General features: G+C 52.4%; 1 protein-coding gene across 2 annotated transcripts in view; it reads right to left on the bottom strand.

Moving 5' to 3' along the window:
* Positions 1–1,483: 1,483 nt before the first annotated feature.
* COLQ (collagen like tail subunit of asymmetric acetylcholinesterase) overlaps positions 1,484–19,654 on the bottom strand; it is a 64,292-nt gene continuing 46,121 nt past the window's right edge. For both annotated transcript variants that reach the window (XM_060099462.1, XM_060099461.1), the window contains 7 exons: positions 17,155–17,235; positions 12,628–12,733; positions 6,519–6,658; positions 5,178–5,297; positions 4,723–4,843; positions 3,240–3,342; positions 1,484–1,553 (listed from right to left, as the gene is read on the bottom strand). In XM_060099462.1, coding sequence (XP_059955445.1) covers positions 1,484–1,553; positions 3,240–3,342; positions 4,723–4,843; positions 5,178–5,297; positions 6,519–6,658; positions 12,628–12,733; positions 17,155–17,235 — 741 coding nt within the window. The remainder of the gene's footprint in view (positions 1,554–3,239; positions 3,343–4,722; positions 4,844–5,177; positions 5,298–6,518; positions 6,659–12,627; positions 12,734–17,154; positions 17,236–19,654) is intronic.

Here is a 19,654-nt window from a genome sequence, read left to right on the forward strand (position 1 = left end):
CTGTCGAGTCTGGAAGCAGACTGGATTCCAGAGCCCTTATCCCATCCAGCAGTTCTGGGACACCAGCCCCAAACCCCCGGGGAAGAGAGAGCCACAGTAGGGAGGAACACCGCCTTTATTCCTTGATTTCCCATCTGGAGATGCCAGGATGAAGGTGGTGGCTTCACATGGGACAGACGTGGGCCATGGAACCTCAGCCCGGGACTTGCAGTAGAGGCGGAGGGAGCCAGACTGACCCATGTGTCCACCCACCCCGGGGCTGATTCGCCCACGACTGGCCACCAGCACAATGCCAAGTGCCCGAGACGCAGGCCTTGTACACAGGCCCAGGAGTGTCCCTCCATCTGGTAGCAAATGGGCAAACCCCACCTGAGGTCTGCCGTGGGGAAGACGTCTTTCCCAAACAAAGCTAAGCCTCACTCAGGAAATATGGTGATGAAAGGCAGCTCACAGACACGCAGGGTTAACGATCCTGTAGAAACGGGGGCTCGGGCGCACGCACACGAGGACAAGACTATGCACCACGAAGACAGGGAGGGAGGTTACAGGGCTCACGGGAGTCAGCAGGCAGCCAGGAGCCGGAGCCCAGGACAGATGCCGTCTCTGCCCGGAGCATGTACTCAGTCGTGGGGCCCAGATGGGAAACCAGGCGGCAGTTTCCTAAGGACTCAGGAAACACCAGTGGCCGGCTTGCTAGCCAACGTCCTGAAGGAGAAATGGACACGAGGGACATTCACAGGATGGAGGTCCAAGTGCGCAGAGCCAGGAGGTCAGGATGGTGCCGGGGATGGGGAGGCCCCAAGAGCAGCCCCTTCGGGAAACGTCGAAAAGAAGGCCACTGCTCTGCTTTCGTCTACACGGCAAGCGCCCCAGAACCCCAGGGTTTGGCGGCAGTCTCAGTACTTATTCACAGTTGGGCCTCTGCCTGGGGAAGCCGCATCCACACGAGGCTGCGGTGGGCTGTGGTTAGCTGCGGGGCGGGGGGGTCCCTAGTTGGGCCCAGATCTGGGGGCCACCCCCAAAGAACAGGCCCACTTCCCTGCTCTGTGGTTCCCAGGCCCGGGGAGCCCCGGCCAGCTGCCGGGTGAGAATGCCCACATTTCCAGAGGTCAGAGGAGACGAGAGGCCTGCGCCCCAGATGCCCCCAGTGGACGGGAGCAATCTCCAACAGTCTGTGTGCCTAACAGTGCAAAGCCAAGTCCACGATATTCGGAAGGGAGGGCCCCGCAGGCCGGCCGTCTGGCCGGAGGGTCGCGATGGGCGTGTGGAGGAGGCCCGGTACTCGGGGTTAAGACAGGATACAGTGGTCCTAGGTTCTTCCAGTCGGACTGCGTTAAAAGCACATCTTAGCAGCAAGAGTTTGTCCTTGTTTCTGTTGCGTGAAGGTGGTGGAAACCGGACCAGGACAGGGTGACGTCAGTCTGCCGAAGGTGGAGAAGCTGCTGCCAGTTCCGTGGGTGCAGCCGCCTCCTCCCGGCGGCCCTCAGGTGAAGTAGCGACAGGGCGTGGAGTCGATGTAGCAGTACGGGGTGCACCGCAGGTCTCCGTACGACCTGAGGGGGGCAGACACGGGGCAGTGGGCAGGAGCCCCGAGGACACAGCCATGTTCTCAAAGGCCGCCTCTCGGGACTCTGGTCAAAAGCCTCATCCGAGAGCTGCCGTACTGCCACCCTCCGAAGGGCGAGGGGCTCCAAGGTGAGGGGCTTGGGGCAGCTGAGTCCAGGCCTCTGGGGCTTCTCCCCTTGAGTCCATCTGAGGGATCTGGGGGAAAGGGGGTGGTAGGTAGCCTGGCTCTGAACGCAGCCTCTCAGAGAGAATCGGCCCTTTCTCCAGCGCTGTCCAGTAGACCACACTGCACTATTTCTGTGGCAGCCACTGGCCATATGTGGCTACTGAACTCTTGAAAGAAGGTTAGTGTGAATGAAGAATCGGATATTTAACTTTATTTAAATAGCTACATGTGGCCGGGGGCTGCCATATTGGAGAGCACAGCCTACACGTCTGTAAGCCCAAGCGCTAATTCCGAGACTGTGTTGTATTGATACACCACGCCCACATTTGCAAGCATCCCCTGAGGCTTCTCGGGATTAAAGAGTAACCACAGAGAGCGGGGGTGAGCACGTGTCCCTTACCCCAGGTCCGACTGTCTACACTCAGTGGTCTCCTTCCGTCAGCTCTTTGGCAGGGGCCTGGCAGGAGCCTCCCTACTTCAGGGAGGGGCGGTGCACACAGATACACAGATGCAGTGGGGTCCTGGCCTGGCCTACAGTGCTTGGAGTTTGGGGTCTGAGCTTCCCCAGCCCGGTTTGATTTGTTGCCCTGCGTTTGGGGGTGGGCATTGAGGAGACCCCCTTGGAGGAGAGAGACAGGCCTTGTGTCTGTCCCCCAGCCCTGCTGAGGGCCTGGGTCCAAGCCTACAGAGGAGTGGGGCCAGAGGGAACGGCTGGACAGATGGACTCCTGAGGAACCAGGGATCCACTCTAGGGCCAAGGGAAAAGCAGGATGTGGACTGGGAGAGGAGCAGCCTCCCTACCTTCCCTACAAGCTACGCAACTCTGGTCCTGGGAGGACTGGGGGAACGGAGCCCAGGAGACCCCATTCTGGGCATGGGATCGTGCCTCACAGGGCAGAGGCCCTCAGGGGCTTGGGAGATGTCCTCATGGGGGCCAGGACACTCAGGATACTGAGCCACGTGCACACCCACTGAGGGGTCTCAGAAACAACTGCAGGGGGTGCTTGAAGGGAAGACTACATTCCTGGGGGTTTCTGGGAGGACCTTGGAGCCACCAAAGTTAGATACTAAGGCTGGTGAGATCTCATGTGTACCCACAGGCCTGCCCAGTGGTTCCAGAGAATTCAGGTTACAGATGCTTAGAGTCTCTGAAATGCCCGGATACCTCCCCCCTCCACCAGCCCCACTCCCAGGCAGGCCCACTCCCAGGAGACCAGTGTGGTCACGGGAGCAACGGAGCTGCTCATCCAGGGGCCACGGTGCGCTGCAGCCCGGGGCCCAGGCGGAGCTGGGGGCGGGCGACTGCTCTGAGTGACATGTGGGTTTCTGTGTTTAGTACTGTCCCCCCACGAGACCAGGGACCATGCATGTGTTGTATGTCACCATACCTCAGAGTCCAGAAAGCCCCAGAAGCACAGAGGCATTCAGGAATATTTGTGAAGGAAAGAGGAGTAGGCAGGAGGGAGGGAGGCCGGGCTGTGGTCACAGCCCGCGAGGTGGTCCCTACCCAGGGAGATAGGTCTCACAGGTCAGGTGGCCGAAGTCAGAGCCGTCACAGTCCTCCACGCCCCTGTGCCGGTGACCATCTCCACAGTAGGCCCGGCGACAGCCTGAAGGGACACAGGAGGTGAAGCCCTGAGAGGGGGGCGGGGTGGGGGACAGCCCGGCAGGACCATGTGGCCTGAAGGAGCCCCCCCACCCACCATCCCACAGGGCCTGAACCCTCCTGCAGGGATGTCCAGAGCTTCAGACCCCAATCCCACGGGAGGACACTGTTTCCGTCGCAGGACCACCGCGGGTTCCCACGAGGTGAGGGTAGGGAGACGGGGAGCACCGGGCATGTCACAGCCTTGGTGGCACTTGTCTGTCTGCAGGGAGCTTCCTGTGTCCCTTGGGAGCCAGACCGTCTTCCACGGGATCTCTGTTCTCACACCAGGGGAGGGGCCAGGAGTATGAACCCACCCTCATTTTTATAGGGCTTCGAGACCCTATTAGTTCCTTCCTGCTGTGTCACCTCCACGAGGGGCAGGGGGACTCCAGGCAGAGCCAGCATCCTAGGAATCACCGCCCAGGAGCTGTCGCGGGAAGTGCAGCTACACAGAGAGAACCAGACACTTCATCCTGCGCCTGCCCCTGCGCACTCTCATCCTCCTCTGAGCTCCTTGCTGGCGAGGAACCCGCCTTTGCACCTACATGTCCCCAGCCCTGGCTTCTCACAGCAGGACTTTAAAAATAATGCAGTAAAGGGATGTCGAGCCCTCACGGCACCCAGACAATCCACGCGCACGTCAGCTCACAGAATCCCACAGAATCTAAAGGCTTGAGCGTTCGGTGCGGTCGTACCCATTTTTCAGGTGGGGAAAGTGAGGCCCTCCATCACCCCACTCACCGTGTAGCCTCCTCTCTGAGCCTGAGGGTGACTCAGTGGCTTCCAGAGCCTGTGTCCAAACTCTATCTGAATCTAAAGCTCATGCTTTCCACCTCATCTCCTGCTTTTGTCACTTGATTTTTTTTTAAAAAAAAAAAGAAGAAAGAAAAGCGACGCTTCAGCCCTATGCTGCCTGCCTGTCCCGGTAGCATCCATAAGCCTGAAGGCAGCCCAGCCGCTGCCCACTCTCCCAAACAGAGCTCTACTATGAGGACTCTGTGCTAAAAGTGAGTCCTGATTCAGATTCTTGCCTTCTCCCGTCTGCCTCTCAGCCCTGCATCACCTTTATCTTTTGGTAAGAATTTGGATTAGAACGTGGGTTTTGCCAAGAAGTAGGATTCAAAAGAAAGGGAGGGCCCGGTGGCTTCTCTGGAGCCAAGATCCTTGACAGCAACCCCATTGCCATGCTTGGACGGTGGGAGGGCTCACGTTTGGCCTCAGTGGGGAGGGTCGTCCCCCCAGCAGCCCAGCTCTGGCTCCAGAACTGTCCCAAACCAGCACAGCTGGTGTCCAGGGCTTGGCCTGACCCCACCCGGCGGCGGTTCAAGCTGGGGCCACTCACGGATGCAGTCGTCACCCACATCGCCGTTCCCGTCATCACACTCCTCCCCCGGCTGCAGGACCCCGTCCCCGCAGGAGCCGCGGTGGTCTACGGGGTAGTCCACAGGGTAGAAAGGCGTCAGCTGGCCAGAGAAACACAGCACGGTTACCGGTACGGTGGGACAGGTAGCCGGGCACCGGGGACAGAGGCTCTGGGCGGGGTCAGGGCGGTGGGGGAAGGCACGCCTCCCCCGTAGCCAGAGCTCTGTGGTTGGCAGGAAGGCTGTGCGGGGCTGGGAGCCTGTCTGGAGCCTTGGCCCAGAGCAGAGCTCCACGTGGGGAGCCAGGGCCTGGCGAGCTCTCAGAGGCGGGCTGGGGGAGGGCGCTCAGACTTCCATGGAAAGCTCTGCGCCAGGCCTCTCCTTCCTTTGGAGATGCGTCCCTCTGCTGATGGGGTGTGTGCTGCGTGCCCCGTACCTGGATGGGGAGCCAGCCAAGGCTGTCCTTGAAGTACAGAGACCTCTGGTCTCTGCGGAAGGCAATGGCGTGTTGGGTGTTCAGTCTCTCAAGCTCCTCCTGGTTGTTGACCACAAATATCTGCCGGAGGAAACGTTGGTGAGGATTCCAGGACACACTTCTCCGGAGGGCGGGGGAAGAGCCAGAGGAGGAAACAATCCCTGACCTTGGGCTGGTGATCAGTGGGAAGGGGGGTTTGCTTTTACACTCCTGCCTCCCTCCTGAAGTGGGGACCAATGTCTTGGTTCCCACATCTTCCCAATCCAGTTCCTAATGTCTGAGTTTGAAATAAAAATATCTACCGTGGTTTAAAATTTATAACATTTAAAATGTTACAAAGACTTGGGGACTTCCCTGGTGGTCCAGTGGTTAAGGATCTGCCTTCCAAGGCAGAGGACGCAGGTTCGATCCCTGTTTGGGGAACTAGGGTCCCACATGCCGTGGAGCAACTAAGCCTGCGCGCCTCAACGAAGATCCCGCGGACTGCAACTAAGACTCGACACGGCCAAATAAATAAATCAATAAATCTTTTTTAAAAAATGTTACAAAGACATAAATAAAAAGGTGATGTCATCTAATCAAGTAATTCAACACATGGAAATGATCCTATACTCAAAATGTTCATAACAGTGTTATTTATATCAGGGAAAAGCTTGGGAGCACCTGATACATATGTGACAATTGGGCTCTGGTTAAGTAAATCACAGCACAGCCACATGATGGGTAGAGTGTTACCTACCCATTCAAATTATGAATTGATGTCCGGGTTTACTTTAAAATAATCTAAGGTAGGTAGGCTGTCGTGAGTAAGCGTAAAAAGGAAACAAGATTAGCCGGGAGTAAAGAGTACAAAGAGGGTACTCTTTGGGTAAAGAGTACAAAGAGGTTCCTCATGCTATTTGTTCTGCTTTTGTATTTATTTGAAGTTTTCTATCTTCTTTTTTTTTTTCTTAGAAAAGACAAAGAAGGGAATTCCCTGGCAGTCCGGTGGTTAGGACTCCGCGCTCTCACTGCCAAGGCCTGGGTTCAATCCCTGGTCGGGGAACTAAGATCCTGCACGACGTACGGCACAGCCACACACACACACACAAAAAGACAAAGAAAATACTCCAAAATAGACCCACAACCTTGGTTTTCTTCTTTTGATTTTCCCTTATTTTCCAATTTCCTGTAACGAGCTTGTGCCCAGTATAACGGAGGAAATAAGTTTTACTAAAAGGCTTTTACAAAGCCCGGGGAGCATCAGTCATGTGAAGAGTCCTGAGGGATGACCACCCCAGATTCCGCCCGGAAGAGCCTTACCACAGGAACTCGTGGGGAACTGGGCCCATACGCAGACTCCCCGTAGGAAGGGTTATTCACATTCATGGGAGGGCCACAAAGACATCTTCCTGGAGGCCCGGGAAATCCTCTTTCCCCTTTGGGTCCCATTACAAGGTGCCCTAGGAAGCAACAGACTGCTGTTACTAGCAAAGGAAGAGAAAACCAAACAGCCCAGAGAGATGTCAGCAACCTTCATGACAGAAAGAACTTTGAAGTCCACAGCGTGGACTTCAGGGAGGCCTGGAGGAGAGGTCCAGAGAGACACTTCTGGTCCAAGGTGTGAGTCCCTTAACCACACTGGGTGTGGCAACACCTTTCCCAACCCTCTTCCTCCCTTCCCTCTCTCTATACTTTAGAGACCAGACAGATGGGCATTCTACCTCCCAGACCCCCTTGCTCCTGGAGGTGACCGTATGCCACAGTGTCAGCCAATGTAAGATCCGTGGTGGGAGAAGGGTGAGTGTCTGAGGAAGTCTATCCTGATAAGGGAGAAGCATAGCTGGAGGGAGACACAGCTTCCTCCTTCTTCCTGTCTGGAAGACAGACAAGATGTCTGGTGCTGCAGCAGCTGTGCTGCAACAATGAAGTAACAAGTGTGAGAAGAGAAGCCAGATCGCAGGGAAGACCAGGGCCTCATGGGGCTTGGGGCCCTGAGAGTGAGACCTAGAGGCTGAACCAAAGCCAGCCACTGTCCACCTCTGGACTTCTTTGTTGTAGGAGGGAAACAATCCCTATTTATGTTTAGACCATTCTCAATGGGGACTTCTTCCTGGTGAGTGCATTGCTGGCTGATAACTCTCATTATTTTGTTACTCATTTTATTTTGTTCTTATATATAGGAATTTAACAAAGGGATTTCTGAATGTGGGTTTCTTTGATTTCTTCTGGAAGAAACGGAATGTTTGAAAACGCTCAGCCTATTTGTTCTTACCTGATTCTGAAAAAAGTGTCCGGAAAAGATGTGATCAGGAAATTCACTCCCTGAAAGGTAGGAGGCCTACTAGGGTAGTAGTTCTCACCTTGACTTGTAAAGGCCCTGATGCCCAGGCCACACTCCAGACCAATTCCATCAGGACTGCTGAGAATGGAACACAGGCATCCGTGCTTTTCAAAACTCTCACAAGTGAGCACCGAGGTTGAGAGCCGTTGGTCTCGGGAAATGGTCTTTGCACAAAACCCCCCAGCAGACTATCCTCCTCTTCACCCACCATCCCTCCCTTCCCAGGCACCTCCTGGCTCACTCCTGATCTGGGTTCCTACATCACTTCTTCAGAGAAGCCTTTCTGAATCCTCACACTCCCATCCTGTTCACACTGAGTACAGTTTCCTAGTTCCCCAGGCCTTTTCTTCCTGGCACTTATCTCTGTGATTCTATTCACTGTGATATTATCCAGGCCAGCTGGATCTCCCCCAGGAGAATGTCAGCTCCACAAAGGCAAGTGGATGTCTGTTTTCACTCACCAGGGCGTGGCACAAAGTAGGGGCACAGTACATGTTTGATAACTGAATGAATGAATGCAGACTAACTGGAAAGGGAAGGTCTTCAGAAAAGACTAGAGGTCCCACTCCGGCTGGCAGAAAAGTGCTAGAGCCAGAGCCACCAACAGGGAGAGAAGAAAGAGAGGAAAAGATGGGCACTGAAAACAGAAATAAGTAAGTACCCCTCCTGCTGGGAAAATAAGGGGGAGCTTGGAGATAAGCCAGTCATTGGATTCAGGTTGTATTACTGTATTGAGGGCAGTCAGCAATTGGGGACATGGTTTGCAGATCCCACAAGGGTGGGGAAAAAATGACCCCGGGGGGAGAGGTCTGGTCAGAACCCCGAGGAAGCAGCTGCAGCTGGAGGAGGAGACCCCAGCAGGAATGCCCACACCCTGAGCCTTCCTGAGCCGGTGGACAGACGTGTCCAAGATGGGGATGCTGCCAGCCTGCCGGGAAGGGAGGCTTGCCAGCATTTTACACCAAGTTATGGTCGCTCGTTCTAACAAGAAATACAAATACAATCTGGGAGGAACGCCAGTCTCATGCCTGGAGGGACAGAGACCCCACCAGCTCAGGAATGTCCTGGGGAGTTAACCAAGGGCAGGAGAGCATGGGAGCCGCCTTCCAGCAGGCTCTGTGACCGCCAACTTCTCCTCCAGAACCACAGCCTCAGAGAGGCTCAGGAGTTTGTCCCATTATCCAGCTAATTAGTGGTGAGGCTGAGATTTGAGTTCATATTTGACTTAACACTATGCCATTCAAAAGACACGTGCCCGGGAATACTGATGCTCGCAGGAAGCTGGCAATTCCCAGGTACCACAATGATTCACTTATGCCCTGTCTGGGGTCAGGAAGGACTCAGCCAAATTTGTAATTTGGTTATTGCAAATTACATCCTAAAGGCATTTTGCCGTGGTTCCCTCCCCCGTCCCCAGCCCCTCTTTCTTGGTTAACCTGGGTAATGAGAAGCTCCTGCCGCCTCCATCTCCCCAGAACCGTCCCGCCCCCCAGCACCAGGCACCAGAAGCAGAGGTGGCCTCCAGATAAGACGACAGGATGTGGCAGGGAGCCTGCTTCCTGCCCCCCCTCCCCACCCCCCGCCATCATTTCCCTGCCGCTTCCTCCCAGCTGTCCAAGGGCATCCATTACCCCTGCCTGCTTCCTGCCAGGCTGCACTGAAGGGCACAGCAACCCAAACTTCCCCAAGTCAGCCCCTCGGAGCTTGTCCAGCAGGCAGCCTCTCCCCCATCCCTGGCAGCCAGAGGACCCAGCTCTGCTGCATCTTTGCTCAGGGAGCCTCCCATCTCCACTGGCCGCTGCAGTGGGAGCAGGTCCGAGGGGTGACCCGGGAGAAGGCAGAGGAGCCATGGAGTCGTCTCCATGTCACCCCCATCCCACTCTGCCCCTGCAGAAGCTGCATGGCTACGTGGGAGGGTCTCGGGACCAGGAGTCACGGAGCAATTCTGGACCAGGAGTGGCCACCAGTCGGCTCTGTGACCTTGGGGAATCTCTGTGATCTCTGAGGCTCAAAGTTCTCCTCTATAAAGAGAAGGATGGACCAGACCAGGCAGTTTGACCTGGGGTCCACAGAGCCTGAGGATCTCCCAAGATGGATCGGGGGCAGGGGGTCTGGAGCTCTGGGAAGCAGTGAGCAGAATCTTGGGTGTAGGTAGACACATTGTTTTCCTGAGAGTGGAACTTCTTCAGGCTCCCAAAGGTAGTCTCAGAAATCGCTTTGGAGGCCTGTTCTGACTCCTGAGGATGGTCCAGCTGGTCCCGGGCACAGGAGGGTCTCTTTGAAATTCCTCCCTCTCCTTCTCTACCCATCCCCCCCAAAAACATGTCTAAAGAGCAGGATTCTTGCCCCATTTTCTTCAGCAGCCTCACTCTGTCTGGGAGGCTCCCCAGAAGGGAAATGACCCAAAGGAAGGCACAGGGAGGGGACCTCAGTCAAAGAGCCGGCCCGCATCCTGCTTGGCTGCCCTGCGGTAATGCAGGTGGGACAGCCCGAGAGTCAAAGTAGACCAGTGTGTGAGCACCTGCAGGGGCCAGCCCCATGCACCCCACCTGCCCAGCGCCATGCGGATGCAAAGCTGACTTGGCCAAGACCCTGCCTCAAGGACCTGCCATCTAGAAGGAAGAGGAAACACATCTGCAGAAAACAGTTAACAGTGGAGGGGCCGTAGCAGATGCAACGTGGGACTGGGGCCCAAGGGAAGGAGACTCATCCCGTTAGGGACCAAGAAGGCCTTATTGAAGAGAGGGCTTTGAAGGAAGGAGAGGAGTTGGTGGGGTGGACCAGAGCAGTGGTCCCCAACGTTTTTGGCACCAGGGACCAGTTTCCTGGAAGACAATTTTTCCATGGGGGGCAGGGGTAGGGGGATGGTCCAGGCGGTAATGCGAGCGATGGGGAGCGGCAGATGAAGCTTCACTCACTCGCCACTCACCTCCTGCTCTGCGGCCTGGCTCCTAACAGGCCTGGGGGTTGGGGACCCCTGGACCAGAGGATGACGGGAACACTATTTCAGGCCACGTGGACCCAGAGGGACTGTAGGAATATGCTCCAGCTCAACAAACAGCAGAGTCCACTGGAGGGCAGAGGGCACTGAGGCTGGGATCTTGGAGAGGATGGGGTGGTAGAGAGGGAAGGGGGTGGGCATACCAGGCTGAAAGACAAGGTGCCAGAGGACCAAGGAGAGAAAACAGGATTACGTTGGCCCTGCTACAGGGATGGGGTTGGCAAGACAAAACAGCGGGCATCTGAGGGAGCTGCTGAGGGTCTCCAGGCCCTGCCCTTCTCACCCCACCCCAGGCCCTAGGAGGGAACCAGGATTCAAGTCAGATACAGAGTGAGACCAGTGAGGTCTCAGTTTGCTGAGACGCCCCCCAACTGCACGCCTCCTGGCTATTCCTCAGTTTTGTGAGCTCCTAAATACCCCAAGGATCAAGAGCATCCCTTCCAAAGGCAAAACCCGGGCTTCAGGCCACACTCCCAGTCTCTGGGGTTGGCAGCTCAGGGTCATGGGCTCAAGTGGAACGTTATGCGTCCGAACCAAGGAGGGAAAGGACTGGCTGGAAGAACCTTCATCCAGATCATCCAGTCAATGCAGGGGAACAGGGTCCGGGCATGGACACAGGGCCTGAGGTGCGTCTCAGTCCAGCTCCCCTAACAGTTAGAAATAAGGGGGGCAGGATAACTCGTCACAGTAATTGATGTCTGTTCTTCCGTTATTTTTTCCTTCCTGACTTCAAGGAGGTGGCAAGACTTTGTGCTTTCTTGCCCTTGCTGAGAAACAGGTACTGTTTGAAGACTTCTGCCTTCTGTTCTCAAAAGAGAAAAACTCCTAAGGGGGCGGCGCTGTATGACGAGTGTGAGGAGGGAGGGGCTGGAGGACAGAAAGGGAAGGATCACCCCAGATGTGGGAGCACGGGGACCCCCAAATCCCGGAGGAGAGCCAAGGTCTCAGGAGGGACAGCTGTGGGGCCTTCCTGGGACGGTTGAGCCTGAGGGAGCAGGATTCTCAGGCTTGGAGATGATCTGATAGCCAAGCCTGGTGTGAGGAAGGTGGTCACGTGTCTGACCGTGTGGCCTTGGGCAACACGCATTTCAGAGGTGAATGGGGCACATCGAGGGCTGGAGGGACCTCCTGTGATGTTTATCTGCCATAACTCCCCAGGATCTTTGCCCCACGGTTCTGTGGCAGTTGAAGAAGTGGAGAGAACCCCATTAATGCCTGAGATTGAATTTCCCTGGCATCCTAGTAGGTTGGAGTCTCAGAGCCAGTTTTCATTTGGTTTAAAGGATTAACAAAATGACATTTCTTGACCTTCCCATGACGTGGTTGTACACACTTCCCCACAGTGGGGAAAAGTGTGCTTTGGGATTTTTAAATGCCTTCATTTTCTTAAGAAAAGGATTAGAATAAAAATTTTGATTCCTTTCGTATAACTGAGGACAAAGAATCTTGCACCGTCAGTAAACAGTATTCTTGGACCTAGAGATGCTGCGCTTATATAGATGATGTGCTGTGAAGGCCTTCCTCTGAGCTGACAAGCTAAATAAAAGGCTTAGCTCCTCAAATTAAACAAGGTAAAACAAGGTAGCAGTGTACCCGCACCCTCTTCAATGGTAGACTTTCGTTCCTTTACAGTGATTTCTTTCTATATTCGATGCAAACCTGTAAGGACTCTTTTATAACACTGTGTTGTAAGACAGAAAAATGTGCAATGTCATCTTTACTTCTAGGTTTAAGAGCATTCCTTGGAGCCATGAAACATTTTTCTAGAAAAGGGTGTTAGTTGATGAAATACTTGCCTGTTATTTTTCACTTAAAGTGTAAATGACATCACCAATGTGATTTTTCTTTTCTTTTTCACTCCTCCATGTGTTCTCCAAAATGCCAAAACAAAGCCAGAATAGTGTTTATCTCTCTCGTGTAAAATTTGAATGGGCCTAATTGTGGATAAATTAGAAATATATTGAAATGCTTCAGGCATTTTCCAACTCAGAACACAAGGCAGGCCGCTGCTGACATCTCCCTGTGCTCTCTGGGAGGCTGGCCAGGAGGGCAACAGTGTGGATCAGGTGAAGCAGTGTAGCTCTTACCTGCAGACGGGGGACCTGGGGGGCCTGGGGCGCCCGGACGGCCAGGTTGACCAGAAGGCCCAGGTTTGCCTGGTGGGCCCATAACTCCACTATCTCCCTTCTGCCCCTGACAGAGAGAAAGGCAGAGCCCGTTATAAGAGCAGGACATGGCAAACCTCCTCCCCCATTCACCTCTAAATTAGGGACCACCTTGCACTTTGGAGCAAGTGCCAGGGGGAGGATGCAGTCCCAGAGGTCCTAGAGGGACCAGCAAGCTCCTAAAAACCTCAGGGCAAGTGACATTTGAGACAGTGATGGATGCATGCTTATAGACATTACTTTTTTTAAAAAAATTGAAGTATAGTTGATTTACAATATTGTGTTAGTTTCAGGTGTACATCGTAGTGATTTGGTGGGTTTTTTTTGGAGATTATATTCCATTATAGGTCATTACAAAATACTGAGTATAGTTCCCTGTGCTACACGGTAAATCCTTGCTGCTTATCTATTTTATGTATCGTAATGTGTATCTGTTAATCCCATACCCCTAAAATGCCCCTCCCCCCCATCCCTCTCCCCTCGGGTAACAGTAAATTTGTTTTCTACAGACATCACTTCTTGCTCTGTCCTAGACACATAGCATCTGACAGCGAATAGGAACCAATCCAAACCACACCCCTCACTGGGCAGGTGAGGAAAGAAAGGCTCAGGAAAGAGCAGGGATTTAGGCCAGTCACCTGGCATCAGGCCTCTGCCTGCTCATCAGGACAATTTCTGTCTCAGCACAAGAGCTGTTCCCGCCCCGTGGCCTCCCGCTGCTCTCAGGATAAAGACCCGGCTCCTCACTGCAGCCTCCACAGCCCTGCATGGCCAGGCTTTCCACGCGTGTCCCAGCCTGTTGGCGTTTTTGATCTCCAACAGCACCATGCCTTTTCTTTCCCTTCTCGAGACTCTTCTCTCGGCCCCAAACCCCTCTTCCCACCCTTCTGCCTAGTTAACTCCCTCCCATCCTTCAACTCCCAGCTAAAATGCAGTTGCGGCAAAGCCTTCCTTGACCTTGCCTGACCAAGTCAGTTCTCCCTGTCATAGGCCCTTTTCCTTCACGGCCTTTATCCCTGATCATAACTACCATTGTTCATGTGGTCATTTCCTCTGTGTCTCTCCAGGAGACAGAAGCTCCCTGCGGGCCAGAATCTGTTTTGTTCACCTCCTTTCCCCAGACCAAATGGGGAAGGAGGAGAAGCTGAACACACAAAGCGGATGTAGTCTGTTGGCTCTAGGTCGAGAGATCTAGGTTTTCATCTTGGCCATGAGACCCTGGGTAACTCATGTTGTTGCTCTGTGCCTCAGTTTTCTCATCTGTGAAATGGGGCCAGGCAATATACACCTGCACAGGCTTGCTGTGAGGCTAACAGAGATCTCAAAGGTGAAAAAGTGGTTTGCACAGAATCGAGGGCTTTGTGGGCCAAGCTGATTATCATAGCAACTGGCTTGGTTTCATCTTTTTCCCACAGTTAGAAAAGTCCTGATTCTTAACGAAAGGCACACCTGCAGGTATAGTCTTTCCACACAACATGTCCTCTTTGCTGTCTGCTCGGGGAGGGTTAAGAGCACACATCTCCCCCCAGAGCTGCCCTTAGGAATGACCCCAGAAACCAAGGCTGGCACACCTGTAGATCCTTTCCCCCAAGCCATTTGCTAACTGTCCACTCGTGCCCGGGCCCCGACCAGGACGGTGACTGGTGCCTGATGGCTTTGGCCTGGTCCCCTTCCTACCCTTGTGCTGTGGCTACCTCGCCCACCTAATGAAACGTAACCTTTCCCAAGCCTGGGGAACAGGCAGGCCGGGCACGCCTTTCACCACCATGTGAGGGGTGACCTGTCGCCTTGTCAGCATGGCCCTGGGGGCGCTCTCGGCAATGTCCAAGGAGTTCTTAAACACTTAATGCTGGATCGTGAGGTCAGAGTTTGTCTCCAGTTCCACCCTCATGGAGGGAGTCTTAAGCCTTGCCTTAGCATTCTGTGAGGCAACCAAGATGGGTCCCAGATAGCAAAGGAAGTCACACTGTCTTAATATAGCCACAGCAAAGGCTTGTTCTTCTAAGAGCCACATCAGCTGGCTCTGAGCACAGGAAGTGCCACAGCTTGAAGGAGCTGGAAAAGCTCCTTGTTCTGACCTCAGCGGTAATCAGATGTTCTGCTGCTCAGCCATCTATTCAGAACAGCCTCGTCCCCTGTGAGCAGGACTCACTGAGCAGCGCTTTCCAGGAAAAGCATTCTTTATTCCTTTACTGCCACCAAGTCTGGTGATTCCCGTCAAGGAAGTTGTGTCTCCGTGACTGAAGATTTGTGTGATAAAGTCAAGAGCTGCTGTCCTGAGTCTGCCCGGGGGCCAGGCCTGAAGCAGGAGGCTGATGTGAAGATTGCTGTGAAGAAGCTGGTCTCAGATCTCCAGGTTCTAACCCTGCTTGGAAGCTGGCTTGGCTGGGGGTCCTGGGCGGTCAGGCCACTTCCCTGGCCCCTGGTTTTCTGGTGACTACATGCAGGGAATTGGGTCGGTGGTCTCTAAAGTCCTTCTGGATCTGAAGTTCTTACTCCTGGATCCCCTTCCAGATTTCTGATTCCAGGATTTGTGTTGACTTTCCATAACCTCCAGAGACTCTTAGCACCATGGCTCAACAAACACTCTACTAGGCAATTAATTCATGACAAAAAGAAAGTACCATGGCCCGCTCCCAAGGCTGACAAGTCCAGTCTCGGCTGGAGCACACTCGGGTGTCTATAATGTCTTTGGAGGAAGATGAGCTCATTTCCCTAACTTCTCTGAGCTCCCAGATGTGGTTCTGGTGTCGTTTTTAAGATTGCTCCGACGGAATCATTCTCAACAGGGTCAAGAAAGAGCCTTCTTGGCTTCGGCCCTCACCAGGACAAGACAAACACTACCCAAGGAAAGAACTAGATGACAGAAGCCGACCGGCTTCTCGAACCCCAAGCATAACACATTCTGGATGGAACGCAGCAGTAGCGGAGAAAACGATTCTTTTGAAAAGATTTTTCCTTTTTTTCTTCTTTTTCTGAGCCTAGTTTTTAGGACATTGGTATCTGTGGCATCGTTGTGAAGCCACCCGCGGCCATGCCACCAACTGTAAATCTTTAAAAATTAAACTGGAACTTTGTGACTTCCAAAGTCATCATGGAAGCTGATTCATCAGGGTGGAGTCTAAGTCTTTCCTAAGTTCATTTCGAAAGGACCAGAACTGGCTTTGTAGTGTTACCGTGGTTCTGAATCCCGGTGCACGTTAGACTCATGTGGGGCTTTAAAAACAACAACAACCCATGCTGCAGCCCCAGTTGTATCAGAGTCTTTGGGAAGTGAGGCCTCGACATTGGGGAAGAGGAGAGGCATACTTCGGACCACCACCAGTGCACCCAGGGCAGGGAATCTGTATTTAATCGGCCCCCAAGATGATTCTGATGGAAGCCAGAGTCTGAAAACCACAGATCTAGCCTAAGGAAAGAATGGAAATGTGCCCAAACACATTCACTTCTCAGCATTATTTATAATTTGGTTAGGCTTCTCTTGTCCAAGATATCTACTCTGGTTACTTATTTACCAAAATCGATGCAGAGATTTAAAAAAATGTTTAAGAGTAAGAGTGCTTAATGAATGCAGTAACAAGTTAAAATGTGTGTGCTGTGATTTTTAAAAATTTAGGATACAATAAGTATATATCGGATATAAAAGGAACAAACGACTAGAAAGTCCACGGAAGCAATAATACTGGAAGGAAGTGTACATACATGGTAACATGGTTGTACCTGGGTGTTAGGTCTTTAGATGATTTCCTTCCTAGTTTTCTGAATTTTCTGTTTTCTGTGATGATCATATATTACATGTATAATGGGAAAGGAGGTAAAAAGCCAACAGACTGGCAACCAAAAGAGTAAGGGGCACACATCTCATTCGAGCAAAGGGGAGAGGTTCTCTGAGGCCCTGGGGACAGCTCACATCACATGGTTTGACACAAGAGCCTGCTGACCAGGGGAATTCAGAATGAAAACTTTCCCTAAACTCTGAATAGTGCCAATAAAGGGGTCATTTACAAATGGGGATTTTGAGTGAGGAGAAAGCACCCTATTGTTGAGACCCAGCAGATCCTTGAACAGCAGGAAAATATCTGGGCTGATTCCAGAACTCCATCTGCGTCTGGGGCACTGAGGCAAAAAGCAGGTTTTCTGGGCGAACGAGCAGACCTGATTTCCACTCCCAGTTGCCTTGGATAAGACAGACCTGTTGTTATGAACCGAAGACCCACTCCTGCCTCTAGCCTTGACACAGCTGGACGGGCATCCTACCCCATCCGCCTCTAACTCCCGCCTCGGTGGAGAGCCCAGGCGCCCCGGAAGGGGTGCTGTTACTGCCCCCCCAGCCCAAAGGGTGCTGGAGACTGTGTCCCCGCAACGCCCCTGACCTGTCCGCCCCACCCTGCCCACCTCTCTACACCCGCACCCCAGCTCAAGAGGTCCGGTGAGCCCTGGGATCCATACCTGCTTGCCTCGTTTTCCTGGTCTTCCTGTGGGCCCCCGGTGGCCTGCTATCCCGGGCTCGCCCTTTGGTCCCATTTCACCCTGGAAAGAAAGAGAAGCAAGAGAGGAATGGGGGCAAAGGGAGCAAGCTCAGCTCCAGGTCGATCCAATCTCCAGCCACGGAGCCTCTCCTTGTTCACTCCCAGTCTTTTCCAGGCAGGCTGCTCTGGGAGGTTGGGAGAGCGATGAGGTCGTGTGAAGGGAGGGAGGTTTTTCAAGGAAGAGGATGGGAAGGAGAATGTTACCGCGGGTGGGGAGGTTACTATCTGAGAGAGACAGCTGCCGGGCAGCACACATTTTGGCTCCTAAATCCCCATCCAGAGAGGCTAGGGTGGGAGGCGCCTGCATTTCAGTCCCCTGTGCCTGGGACACCGATGGGGGAAATGCCTTCCCTTAGTTGAAATTTTATGCTGTGCTTTGCTTTGTTTTTAGCACAAATTCAAATCTATGGGTTTCTGAATGACTGGACACAGTTTTGACAACTATCATCTCTGGGATGTTTCCGCTCACATTATATATTTCCCCACTCTTCAGTAAAACATTGGTTTGAGTTCCACCTCACTCCCGTTTGATTCAGATAAAAACTCTTAGTGGGAGAGATGTTCCAGACACATGTTCACACACTCAATCTAGTTATTGTAAAAGGCATGGAAAGCAGCGTAAGCAACAGTCCTAATTGAAAAGCTCTATTTGGAACCATCGGAACCACGTGTACCAACTGCAGAGTTCCAGAGTTTAAGGCCAGCCTTTTGTAAAACCCACCTCTCCATTTTGGTTCACCTCTCCTTCCCCATGTTCTTCCAGGATTCCAAGCCCAGTGGTGGCCTCTTCGGCTCATGAACCCACCCCACAGGGCATCCCTCCTACTCCCAGTAACCCCTCCATAGCCCAGAAGGCACCACACAAGCTAAGCTTAGCAACAGCAGCCATGAGAGTTTCTGTTAGGCAACAGCTGGTGCCCGTGAAGAGCTGACCCAGCCACTCAGACGAGGATAAACGCCCGGACGACTTCTCCCAGGGAGGCCAGAGGAGGTACAACACAATGGAAAATTCCAGGGAACACCAATACACAGTAAGGATCAAGCATAAAGTTCTGAAATTACCTGTTGGCTCAGCCAGTATAATGAATTTGTCAAGCTACCAACATTTTGCCTCACCTAGAATTGTCCCTAAACCTACGATTTCTTTCCCGTCCGTCATGTCCTTTGGCCTGCTAGGATAGGGTGGATTCTCTGTGGCCATGGAGATGTTTGCATAATTTTCCTTGGCTGTTTAGAGGGAGCTCAGAGGTATCTTGTTTGGCTGGGAGAAAACAGCAGCATAAACAGCATAATTGTTTGGAAAAGATCGTCTGAAGAAAGTGTGGTCCTTGTCTTCACCAGCTGGAAGCATCTGGTGAAGTAATGTCTTGATCTAATTTCTCTCCAAAGACCTAATTATGGTCATCATATCAGCTCTGTCTTAAACAGGCTGCCCTGGGAGGGAGAGAGAACTCTGTATGGCAAGTCTAGTAAATGGTGCAGAGACCAGAGAAGCTGTCACACTTAATTTTACAGGAATGTATGTCCACTGTTGCACTGAATGAAAACCTAGACTAAGTATTTTAAAATAAAATTATTTGTCTCTCTTAATGTTTCCTTTCACTTGCTTATATAATTAATCTATTTATTGTTAACCCAACACTCTATGTAGGTAGCAGAGACAGAGTTTTTGACAGCTTTAGGCAGTGATAAATTATAATCATGTCGGATGATTGAAATTATTTAAATATGATCTACTGACAAGAGAAAGTCAGATAAAAATTGTTCATTCAAGTTTGGAAAATAAAATTTTAAGGTGAACTTGAAAACAATTTAGAGTTCTAAGAAAGCATCCCGTTTGCCTGTTCGAAGAATATCATGCTCTGAGGCTTAGGCAAAAATAAGTTTCCAATGTCAGTGCCTTACAGCATGAGGAACCACCATTGTGATGATGGTTGTCCTAAGTGATCATTCAAGCACCCTTTCTCTGACACTCCCCTCGCCACCCCCATAACTCTTCCCTAACCTTAAGTAAAAGTTTAAAAAAGTCTGTCACTCAATTGTCACTTTCATGGTTTTTATCATATCTGCACACCATTCTATTGTTATTCACTGAATATTTTTTCTTTAAGTCAACCAAATTAACTCCTTATTTAAGTCTTGTCCCAAGCAAATTCCACTAAATACTTAAACAGATAATAAATTTACCTATCAAATAAAAAATGTTTTAGCTGTTACCCACTAAAATAACTCTGTGGGCCTCTGGCAGTGCATGTGCCCCCTTGAAGGAGCACTGAGCTGGGTGCAGTCAGCAGTGGTCTCAGACCCACTCCAGGGCCCTTGACCACTGCTGCTCCAGTCTGAGTGCCCGGGCACAAAGCTTTCTGCTTTTGAACAGTCCCATAGCCCTCTGACAGACAGAAGATGCAGGGAACGCCTCT

Source organism: Mesoplodon densirostris, chromosome 5 (assembly GCF_025265405.1).
Source record: "Mesoplodon densirostris isolate mMesDen1 chromosome 5, mMesDen1 primary haplotype, whole genome shotgun sequence".
Classification (NCBI taxonomy): Eukaryota; Metazoa; Chordata; class Mammalia; order Artiodactyla; family Ziphiidae; genus Mesoplodon; species Mesoplodon densirostris.